The 11,893-nt window shown below is 39.0% G+C and overlaps 1 protein-coding gene across 1 annotated transcript in view; it reads left to right on the top strand.

The window, feature by feature from the left end:
• The window catches only part of LOC107739090 (laminin subunit beta-1-like), a 34,462-nt gene extending 26,472 nt beyond the window's left edge, over nucleotides 1-7,990 (top strand). The window contains exons 24-31 of the mRNA XM_016551088.1: nucleotides 4,192-4,561; nucleotides 4,682-4,866; nucleotides 5,152-5,393; nucleotides 5,456-5,466; nucleotides 6,872-7,013; nucleotides 7,140-7,316; nucleotides 7,400-7,559; nucleotides 7,746-7,990. Coding sequence (XP_016406574.1) covers nucleotides 4,192-4,561; nucleotides 4,682-4,866; nucleotides 5,152-5,393; nucleotides 5,456-5,466; nucleotides 6,872-7,013; nucleotides 7,140-7,316; nucleotides 7,400-7,559; nucleotides 7,746-7,885 — 1,427 coding nt within the window. The 3' untranslated portion in view covers nucleotides 7,886-7,990. The remainder of the gene's footprint in view (nucleotides 1-4,191; nucleotides 4,562-4,681; nucleotides 4,867-5,151; nucleotides 5,394-5,455; nucleotides 5,467-6,871; nucleotides 7,014-7,139; nucleotides 7,317-7,399; nucleotides 7,560-7,745) is intronic.
• The last annotated feature ends 3,903 nt before the right edge of the window (nucleotides 7,991-11,893 follow it).

Raw genomic sequence — 11,893 nt, 5'->3', positions numbered from 1 at the left:
TATAATTATTATATAATAATAATGATTTTTATATAATAGTATTATATAATTTCCCCTTACCTATGTATTCTTGGTTATGACAGTAGTCTGAAAACTATTATTTGGTATTCAGAAAAATTCACACCAATAAAACGTGCACAATAAGACCAGGGAAATGTAGCTATTTTAATTTTATTTAATTTCAGAAAGTTAATATTGAAATTAAATTATCACTGCTAAACATTAAATAAACCCAGATAACGCACCTAAAAGCATGTTGCTGACATTGCAAAAACATCAGTTGTGAGTTCTGCCAATACCCCAAACCATAAAATCTGTAGGCAACACAGTTTTGTAGGAATGTGTAGCAGAATGGAGAAGCCCTCGGCCCACTCTCTGATTTGCCCCAGATGTGCACGACCATGAAGAGCTCGTGGGGGGATCTGTCCAAGCCTCGCAATATCCTCTCTACTCCCACAGTGCACCTTTGTGTTCATGGGCTTTCCCCTTATGGGGCCACTAGTGTCTGCCACAGTGCTCCTCCTCAGAAAATAGGTTTTGTCCTCTCTCTGACTGTATTTGTGGCTGTGCAGACCGTATCTTTGGAAATCTATTTGAACTTGATGAAGAATTTTCCGGTGCTTTTGAGGTCTTGAACACAAGGAAAGTGCAGGGTACAATTCTGATGGTATTGAGCGTCGACTACAAATGTGTTTTATTAGAACTTCACTACAATCTCAGGCCAATTAACAGCTCATTATTAAGGGTGATGCTTGTAAAATATGACCTACCATCAGCATTTCTAGCACTTTACAAGTTGGCGAAAGAGATTTCCAGCGAATAACATTTCGGTCTGTTCACACAAAGCCACACAAGTCATATAAACAACTTTTATGGTACATTTTTGGAATGACAAAGATAATAAAATGCAGACTTTTTTTGCACAAACTATTCCTTTAATAAGCCATTTGGCCTTGAGCAGAGCAGGTTTTGGACTCTCTTTGAGCAGATAAAGCAGTGTGCTGGTACGTTTTTCATGAATGTTTAACAGCAGTAAAATGGACTTTGTAATGACAGAAGTACCTCTCGAGTGGTTTAGGCTGGGAGACAGTGGTTCCCCTTCTCAGGCATGCGAGATGTTAAAGATTTACATCCCCATACCGTGGCCATATACGTCTATGTAAACGATTGCAGAGTACACAAATGCACTGCATTCAATCTTCAAGAAGCGTGATTAATTTAGGTCTACTTTTCAAAGATTCATGTAATTCTCAAGCTGGCTTTTAAACAATAAAATGCAGATGTGTTCCACGGGCAGTAAAAGCCTGCCCTTGAGTTTTTATGTCTATTGTAAGAGTGTAAATTGCTACTAAATACTTCACATCACCAACACAAAAGCTCCTACGCCTGTTACCGTCTCCAGGGGTCACATTCACGGCATTGTCCCAACAAGAAACACCCCCGGTGCCGCCTGAGGCCCCCTGGATAATAGCAGGGATTACCCTCTGAGATAATTCCCTATCTCTAGTACCTTGTATGCATTAGCAGCCTTAAGTGAAGGAGTCTTTTCCTGTGGAATGTGTGTGTAATGTAATCACATCACATCAGAATTCGTTTTAAGTAAACGAACCGTCCCAGACAGTGTCCCCATTCACATATTGTATGCGTCACATGCATTGTCCTGAATTCTCCTCGGGGGTCAAAGAAGTGCTGGTCTCTGGTTACCTATTTACCCATAAAGACTCTGTTACAAATCCTAGTGAGCTACCAATCTACTTAGGCAGCATAATTTTCCTGCCCTCTAATGCTAAATTTACACTGCAAAGGTGGCACAGAAGTGCTTCCGAGCTGGCATTTATGTGTCTTTACACAGACTGCATAATGTTGCTCAGAGGTGGCATGAATGCATTTACACTGCAATTTCAACATATACTGTATTTTGATATTAGGGATGAGGTGGGTCAGAGCAGGCATACTTTAGTCTGGCTTTATGGAGAAATCTGAGCAGGCACAGAGCAGCTTTAACCTGTAAGCTGTAAAGATGCCTTAAGATCATTTGTTTTAGACAAATTTTAAAGCGTCCTTGATGAAGAAGACAATCGCATGTTGCAAGTTTCGTCTGATATTATATTTACAAGTTGAATGAATGCCACCACAAAGTCCTAATTATGAATGGGAAACCTTGTGAAGGTGAATTTTGTTTTGAGCCCAGAGTTTACGAGTTGGAAAACATGGCGAAACACGATGGATGTAGTGTCTGTATTTAAGGAAATTTGTTGAATTAATGAAATTATTACTAAAATTACTTTCTACCACTTGCAATAAAAGTTGCTTATACAAAATATAATAGTATTATACAATTGCAATGGACTATATAATGATTCAGGTTATGGCAGCTTCATACATTGAATAAAAACACAAAAAAGCAAACCTGATGTGCCTTCTTTATTCATCATATTTGTAGAAGCAGAGTTGCGTCGTAAATAAATACTAACTCATAAATACTAACTTCCCAGTAGTGCTTGAACGCCCCATCAGAATTGACTTGTGCCAAGCTGGAAAAAAATACAAATAAAAAAGGCAGACATGAGAAATACTAGTTATAAATATACTGATATTTCACTCAATATTGAAAAGTATTGATAAAAATTTGTTAAATCTAATTAAAATGGACTATTTTACACAATATTTGTGAGTGCTATGTATTTTATGCTTATTAGAGTAGTACATTGTTAGCTTAGCAACATGCTAATGCCAAACTCTATTGGAATCAATTGCACGTTGCATGAGGAGTGCTATTGGTGTGGTGTACAGAATTGCAGCCTATGTAGAGCGTTCAAAATCAGTCACTTAAAGGCAAAATATGTAATTTTCGCGGCTAGAGGGCGCGTATTCAAAATAAACAAAGAGGCAAAGGCGTAGTTTGATGACGCCGTGACTGAGTGTGGAATCATGGGAGTTGTGGTCTTCATCCCCACAGCCGAAGCAATCCGACGGGACTCGGGCAGAAATCATGTTCATGGATGAGCTAAGGATGTCATTGGCAGGCGACACAATGACACTATGGACACGGTCCGTGTCACTAGTTAAAATTGCTTATTTCTCTGGATTTAAACATTCTTCGAAACATTTGGGATAATGTAAGTACACAAGTCAGCAAAATATATAACACTGTTCTAGTGGTTTTTGGATATTTTAATAAAAAAATCTTAGATATTGTGCCTTTAAGCTAAAAATTTGAATAGGATGAAGGTATCTCTTTGTCACAGTAGACAGCTAGCTTGTTAACTAGGTTTTGGAATAGTGCTAAATAGATACTGTATGCTGAAAATCAAATATAAAAATAGAAACGCAGATTCTTTGACTGGTGAAAATGGTCTTGATGAAGGTTAACAGGGTCGTTACAACTCCTAGAATTTTTTGTGGATGAGTATGTTTGTTTAAGGGCCTCATGTTAGGTCATTCCTAACATGGTGTTTGCTAAGTGTCTCGTCTGTCATTGTGGAGCAGTTATTGCCTTTTTTTCACCAAACACTATGAGACGACGCTAGCAGTGCAGCACTAAAGTTGGCAAACAATCTTTTCCTTCATCCTTCCACTCCTACCAGCTCTGCCTGACTCCATCGCTCACTCTTTCAACTCCAGGCTAATAAGGTCACAGTAACTCAAGGTTTGCACCTGTTGACAGAAAATGCCACAGTCAGTGAGCTGTTGTCTTAAACATCTTGCTAATAGTTAATTTCGGTTTATTTCTTTTAGCCTTTCAAGTTGTATTTTTCTAATAATATCTTATAAATTAAAAAAAATACAATTCTACCCAATATTTATTTTATGCCTCTGTTAGCTTAGCAACATGCTAACATTAAACCAGTGTTATTTTAGTATTTATTTATATATTAGTTTTTATTATTATTTTGAATTAGCTTTTATTTTTTATCTTTTCAGTTCATTTTTAATTTGTTTACATTTCAGTAATTTATATATTTAATATATATTACTATTTAGGTTTAATTTATTATTTCAGTTGTAGTTTTAATGCGGTTTTATTTTTAATTTATTTTGAGTTATTTTTTTTTATCTAATATGTATATATTATTTAATTTCAACTTCATTTCAGTTAACAAAAATGTTTATAATAGTTTTAGTTAATGATAAGCCTGCGTTAAACTTCAGGTCTCTGTACTTAAACCTCAGTGTTCCTGTATATTACAGCATGTGATTGTGACCCAAGAGGCATCGCAGAGCAGCAGTGCAACAAGGCCACAGGTCACTGTGTTTGCGTGGAGGGCGTTTCCGGGCCCCGATGTGACACGTGCGCTCGAGGCTACACAGGCGAGTTCCCACATTGTGAGCGCTGCCACCAGTGCTTTGCCGAATGGGATGTAATTGTGGGCGACCTCACCAACCAGACCCATAGACTGGTCCAGAAGGTCAATACCATCAAAGCCACTGGCATTACAGGACCCTACCAGGCCACCATCAATAACGTAGAAAGCAACGCCAACTCAATCCACAACATCTTGGCTCAGAATCCAGCCACTCAGCCTTTAACAGAGATCCAGGGACTTCTCGAACAAGCAACGTAAGTTACGACCTTGCTCAGGATGTGGAAGCAAGTGTAGATCCTTCTCGTCAAGTCACGTAGAGAAATCATTTTTGATTCTTATCATGAGAATAATCTGTTTGAATCTTTTCCCTGAAGTGCCTTAATGGCTAAAATGAACACCAACCTTAACCTGACAGAGGAGACCTTGTCCGAGATCTCATCCGACAACAACAGCACGGACACCAAACTGAACTCCCTCAAAGAAGAAGCTCAGAAACTGGAACAGACAGTGAAAGACCTTCAGGAACAGGTGGAGTTTGTGAAGAATTCAGACATTCGAGGTGAGTAACATCACTTGAGCACTTTTCTTCAATAGACCCAGACAAAGCATCAATGCACCATGCTTTGATGCTTTGGAAGTCGTGGCCTAATGGTTAGAGAATCGGACTCGTAGGCGCCGCAGCATAAATGGCTGTCCACTGCTCCGGGTGTGTGTTCACGGTGTGGGTGTGTTCACTGCTGTGTGTGTGCACTTTGGATGGGATAAATGCAGAGCACTAACTCCTAGTATGGGTCACCATACTTGGCCACATTTCACTTCACTTCACTCACTTTTTGGTCCACAGGGGCCAGAGCCAGCATGACTCGATACTATGAGCAGTCCCAGATGGCAGAGATCCGTGCGAATGCCTCCACCATTGACCCATACAACCTGGTCAATCAATCTGCTACCCTGCGGACAGAAACGGAGGACTTGATGAACCAGACCAAAGAAGAGTTCATTCAAAGGCAGGATGAGTTTTCGAAGAAACTGGACAACCTCGCTGGACAGCTGGAGAATCTGGACCTTTCTGAGCTTAGCGAGAAGGTAAAGCAGTCAACAAATTGATGAACATGGATAGTTTTAATCAGCAAATGTTTCGTTTTCAGAAGCAAATCAGGTGCAGTCATGTCACTTTCATGTTGTCTTTATGGTAAATCAATGGAGATCCTCAAGCTTTTGTTTCTTGTCACAATATTTTAACCTTTCAATTACATGTCACAAATTGTGAGGCTTGTTGAAGACAGGTGTACTGTTACATTTAAATGTGATTGGACTTCTAGAGACCAGAGTATCATAAAGTCTTAGGGGTGATCAAACACCCAGAACACACTAGCAACTGCAGAGCAATGACCTTGCAGCTACTTAGAACCATAGATGTATATACATAGATGCCTCTGTGGTGGCTGTTTCTATGTTCCCGCTAGATACGTAAACCATATTGGAATGGTCTGTCATATTGGAGTCAGTCCGTGAACACTCAAGAGCAAGTTGACAGTGCGTCTGTACTTATATGCATATAAGAATATCTATATTTTTAATAGGGTTACAAAGAGGTGGAAATGTTCCACTAAATTTTCCAAAAATTCTGGAATGTTTCCAAAATCTGACCTTTTCTGCACCTTTGCAACCCTAATCTGTAATAGACTTCAGCAGATGATTTTGCTAAACTAACAAAATACATCAAGACTAAGGCATTAGATAACACAACATCAAAAGTTACCATAGTTTAAAAACCTGTAATATTGAGTTAGTACATATTAAAAACACAAACCATCTTAAAACTCATGGCATCTTGAAACTCATTTATTTTAATTGTGATCAAAAGTTTGGACACTTTCCCATTCGTGTGTCCAAACTTTTGTCTGGTACTATATATAGAATACAGTAAATACATAAACAGAATATATATACATAAACACATTTTTTGCAATGATCACTCAAATGTGGTGACCAAACACTTATAATGACGTGACAAAGATATGTAATGGAGGCAGGGCATGTAATTATTTATGCTGTAATTATGACAAAGCTGCATGTTTTCAAACCTTTTCATTAACAGAAACTATTGAGTATTGACATACTAATTAACCATAATATAAAAAAAAAACAGTAGTTATAGAAGGCGGAATAAGAAATATGATTTCAGTTTACATTGTGACTATATTATTTATTTATTTGTAGCATTTTAACTTAGATTTGAGAGTGTTATAATATATCAATAATAACAACACAGCCCTGCATCTTTAAAAAAAAAAAAAACAAAAAAATAAAAAACAGTATTAGGCGTGAAATTGTCTTCAGTATCATTCACACATGTGAAAAGTGTCTGAGAATTGAACAAAGATAGGAGGAAGATAGGAATCGTGTCTTTGTGGCAGTTTTTCTGGTGTTTAAAGGATAATTAAGTCATCCTGGTTGAGAACCACTGCACTAAAGTATACCATATCTGTGGAATGTGTTAGTATTTCCACTAGTGGCCAGTTCATTAAACAACATGTTTGTATGTTCTCGATTTTTCACAGGAAGGAGGCGACCGATATGAAAGACACAGCTGAGATGGTGAAGCAGGCCTTGCAGCAGGCTGAGCATGCCCAGAGTTCAGTAACCGAGGCACTGAAACAGGCCACTGCTGACATCAAGGGAACGCAAGACTTACTGGTCTCGGTAAGTCTACATCACCACCAGTCATTTGTTCCAAGGGGACGATTTTAGGCTTGTTTTGGTCATTATCAATATGGTGCAATTTGGAATTTATATTTGAAGCCACTTTGTCACTCTTTTGTACAAAAGGTGGAGTCAGAGACGTCCGACTCCGAGCTAAAACTGAGTAACGCCACCCGAAAGCTCCTGAAGTTGGAAAGCGATGTAGCTCTGCTAAAAGAAAAGGCTCTCAACACCTCCACCAGTGCCAACAGCACAGAGAAAGAGGCTGATAGCATCAATGCACTGGCTGACCAGCTCAAAAAGGTGCCTGAATTACACGTTACGTCGTCTGTGGTATTAAGTTTTGCATTTGTAACCTCCTGTGCTGTGGTTGACCGTTTATGCAGGATTTGGATTCAGAGTTGAAAGACAAGTACAGTAGTGTTGAGGAGCTGATCACACAGAAGGCTGAAGGAGTGGCAGAGGCCAAGAAAAGAGCAGAGAAGCTCCAACAGGAAGCCAAAAATCTGCTGCTACAGGCCAGCGACAAACTTCAGCTTCTGAAAAGTACGTCAATACTGCATTTCTAGTTCCTGTGAAGCAAATATTACTGCATCAGCATTAAAAGTGATTTCTGGGTTAATACATTTTAAACATTGGGGGTTTAGAAAAGAACTATCACACAACTGGTTCCAATTTAATATTTAGTGCTCTAACTTACGATGAATTTAGCTGAATTTCGGTCTTTTTCAGATCTTGAGAAGAGCTATGATGAAAATCAGAAGCTGCTGGAGGACAAGGCCAATGAGCTGGTGGATCTGGAGAAGGCTGTGAAAGAACTGCTTCAGGAGATCAGTCACAAAGTCACCGTCTACAGCACCTGTCTGTTTTAACACTACTACAGACTGCATTAGGAAAATATATTAAATTACCTTCTATGTCGAATCCCTGAGAAGGTTTTATGAGCTTTACATCTGTTACAGCTACAGTTTTACTCATACGTTTATATTTGATCACTGTATGGCTGGGTTAATACATTTTAAACATTGGGGGTTTAGAAAAGAACTATCACACAACTGGTTCCAATTTAATATTTAGTGCTCTAACTTAGGATGAATTTAGCTGAATTTCGGTCTTTTTCAGATCTTGAGAAGAGCTATGATGAAAATCAGAAGCTGCTGGAGGACAAGGCCAATGAGCTGGTGGATCTGGAGAAGGCTGTGAAAGAACTGCTTCAGGAGATCAGTCACAAAGTCACCGTCTACAGCACCTGTCTGTTTTAACACTACTACAGACTGCATTAGGAAAATATATTAAATTACCTTCTATGTCGAATCCCTGAGAAGGTTTTGTGAGTTTTACATCTGTTACAGCTACAGTTTTACCCATACGTTTATATTTGATCACTGTATGGAAGGGTGTTACACACTTTTATGACCACAAGAGAATGTAATTTGGATTTGAAAACATAGCAGACCAAAGAGTGAATGTAAGATATGCCCAACATTACTAGGAGAATGCAATTACAGTCGGCTCATTGTTTCAATTTAAGATTAAAGTTAAAATAACGTCAAATAATATAAATGTGATTTTTTTACTTTTCATTTACTGATATCTGGACCAACTTGTAAATTCCATGAAAATTCAATCAGAATAAACTCAAGTGAGTAATACAGTGTGAAACAGTGTTATTGTTACAGTGTGAATTTGTCTCATGTTAATAAGTGTTTTCTGTGGCTTTGACATTGTTGCTCAGTGTGATCATTAAAATAACCAGATCATGAGAGTCATTTGCTCGTGAATCAGACACTGCTCGTGCTGAATATGTTATTACGGTATAGTGAGTTTAAGTTATTGTGATTAACTAACTTCATTAAGTGAAGGATTCTTCAGACTGTTTTAAACTGGTAACTCCTGTTTTTTGTTTTGTTTTTTTAATAGTGATTTATTGAAATAACCAAATCATAAGAGCCATTTGCATGTGATTCGAGCTGCACTGATCTGTATGTTTTTGAAGTAGAGTCATAAGAGTCATTTGCTTTTGAATCGGACACTGGTCGCACTGCATGTTATTTCGTTATACTAAGGTTAAGTTATTGTGATTAACTAGTTGATTAAGGATTCATCAGACTGTTCTTAACTCCTAAGTTTGAGTTTTTTTTTTCTTTTGAGCGATTTAATAACCGGATCTACTTATTTGCTAGAGAAGGGAACATACTGACTACCGCAAGACAATATAAAGACGCATTTTTTTTTTTGCTATTACTTTATAGTACATTCAAACTAGAGTTACATTCTACATAGTTACATTCAAATTAGACTGCGTTCACAACACATGTTAAATATGATTTCTTTTGACGTGTTACTGTAGATTGCAATAAGTATTACTGGTTATGAACGGGACCTCAAGAGGGCGTTGGCCTTAAAGTCACCATGAAATCAAAATTGAAAATTCTTATTTTTTAATGGAATACTGTAGTGTTTATTATAAATAATTTATCCGTGCACTTCATTATTTTTTTTAAATTCATGTGCCCTCGTAATCTTTCAGCAAAAACGTTAACCTCCCCTCCCCCTCAAAACGACGACTCTACTCTTCCGGTCACGAGCTATGGCGCAAGGCGCATATTCAAAATTTCATGAATATGACTTAACCTGATGGAGGACGCGCTCAGTCATTCAGGCAGTCTCTCTCTCGCTCTCTCGTGTTTAGGCATGTTTTGTGCCGTTGATCGTTGTCGTCGTCACCCTTAATAAATAAAACATTTATTCATGCTTGGGTGTCGGCTGTGAATCCAGTGAAGAGAAATCCCCCACCACTAACTGCAAAGAAAATTCTTATTTTTTAATGGAATACTGTAGTGTTTATTATAAATAATTTATCCGTGCACTTCATTATTTTTTTTAAATTCATGTGCCCTTGTAATCTTTCAGCAAAAACGTTAACCTCCCCTCCCCCTCAAAACGACGACTCTACTCTTCCGGTCACGAGCTAAGGCGCAAGGCGCATATTCAAAATTTCATGAATATGACTTAACCTGATGGAGGACGCGCTCAGTCATTCAGGCAGTCTCTCTCTCACTCTCTCGTGTTTAGGCATGTTTTGTGCCGTTGATCGTTGTCGTCGTCACCCTTAATAAATAAAACATTTATTCATGCTTGGGTGTCGGCTGTGAATCCAGTGGAGAGAAATCCCCCACCACTAACTGCAAAGTGCAAACTGGCATCTTAGATCTGCCTCCATTTTGTTGGCAACGCCCCAACTTCCAACGATCCAATCAATTCCCAAAGGATGAAATCAAGTCCCGCCCTCTCATTTCAGATGCCGTTTCACTCAGATATACGTCACAGCAGAGAAGAAAAGACAATCGCAACTTCCGTTTCATGCCGACTTTAACAGAGGCACCTCAAAGACACCAATAGTGACAGGAACCTCAAGGCAGTATTACAGTGCCTTAAACCCCCAGTGAGCAAGCCAACGGCGACAGTGGCAAGGAAAAACTCCCTACAAAATTAAATGTAGGCAGAAACCTTGGGAGGAACCAAGACTCATCAGGGGGGACCCATCCTCCTCTGGCGGGCAAATATAAAAATACTGCCTAATTGATTTATAATATTTATGGCTAGATGATAATTAACAAAATAACCGCCCAATTTTAAAATGGCTATTGAGAACAACTCTTACCTGTATTTTACAGGACTTACCGGTTTTCAACAACTCTTACCTGTACTCTACAAACCTTACCTGTATTTCACAGGACTTACCTGTACTATACAACTCTTACCTGTATTTCACAGGATTTACCTGTACTCTACAATTCTGACCTGTACTCTAAAACTTGTACCTTTAGTCTACAACTCTTACCTTTCTTCTACAACTGCTTTAGTCTCCAACCTTTACCTGCACTCCACAACCCTTACCCGCACTCTACAACCCCCCTTAGCAACTGCCCTGAATGCACCTGTATGTTGGCAATGGCATTGAGATGGTCCTGCGGTCGTGCGTGGCACTGAAGGGGCCTGGGCTGTGCCAGCTGAACTGAGGGCTGCTTGGGCTTTACCTGCACACTGAGGGGTGCCTGTACTGCAGCCGCGGCACTGAGGGATGTCTGGGCTGTAGCGCTGAGGGGGACAGTGTTTGTGGCTCTTATACTGTGTTTTCTAGCAGTGGCTCAAGGGGTGACTGTGATTTCACCAAGTACAACATGTTCCTGGATCAACATCCTTGTTGATCCTGGAACAACATTCCTATCAACCAATCAGAATTGAGGGATAACTTTTCAGGAAATATCTGTTTTAGGCTTACAATCAGGGTTAGGTGCTTCTACACCCTTGTTAATCAGCTATCATTTCACACTGTTTTTAGGAATAAATTATGGGTAGGGTTAGGTTTAGGGGTAGGGATTGGGTTAAGTCTATATTTTTGGACAGTTATGTTGATCCAGGATCAACAAAAGATGTTGATCCAGGAACATGTCTCACTTGGCAAAATCATGGCAACCGGCTCAAGGACAGGTAACTGGACTCAGGAACACTTTGCCAGCACTATATTGTCAGCAGCCATAAAACTACAACCACATCAACTTACTACGCTGATTTTACATAGTTGAGGCAAAGTTTGACTATTACGCCTGGTTTTGTTGGGCTTAAAAGGATAATAACAGTAAAATGTAGAAATCATGGGCCTCATTTATAAAATGTGCATAAGCACAGATTTGATCTTAGAGTGTGCGTACGCTAAAGTCCACGGCAACGTTCATATTTATAAAAACGGTCTTTGACGAGAAAAAGTACTTACCGTCACGTCAGGGTCTGAGCAGGCGTACGCACTTTTCCTTGTGGCAAAGTCGGAGTACTGCAGCTATTTGAACATAAGCTGCAATAATAATAAAAGCGGTGTA

This window comes from Sinocyclocheilus rhinocerous, unplaced genomic scaffold (assembly GCF_001515625.1).
Source record: "Sinocyclocheilus rhinocerous isolate Xijiao unplaced genomic scaffold, SAMN03320098_v1.1 scaffold675, whole genome shotgun sequence".
NCBI classification, from domain to species: Eukaryota; Metazoa; Chordata; class Actinopteri; order Cypriniformes; family Cyprinidae; genus Sinocyclocheilus; species Sinocyclocheilus rhinocerous.
Note: the sequence above shows the minus strand (reverse complement) of the source record. Positions and strands in the feature narration are given on the sequence as shown.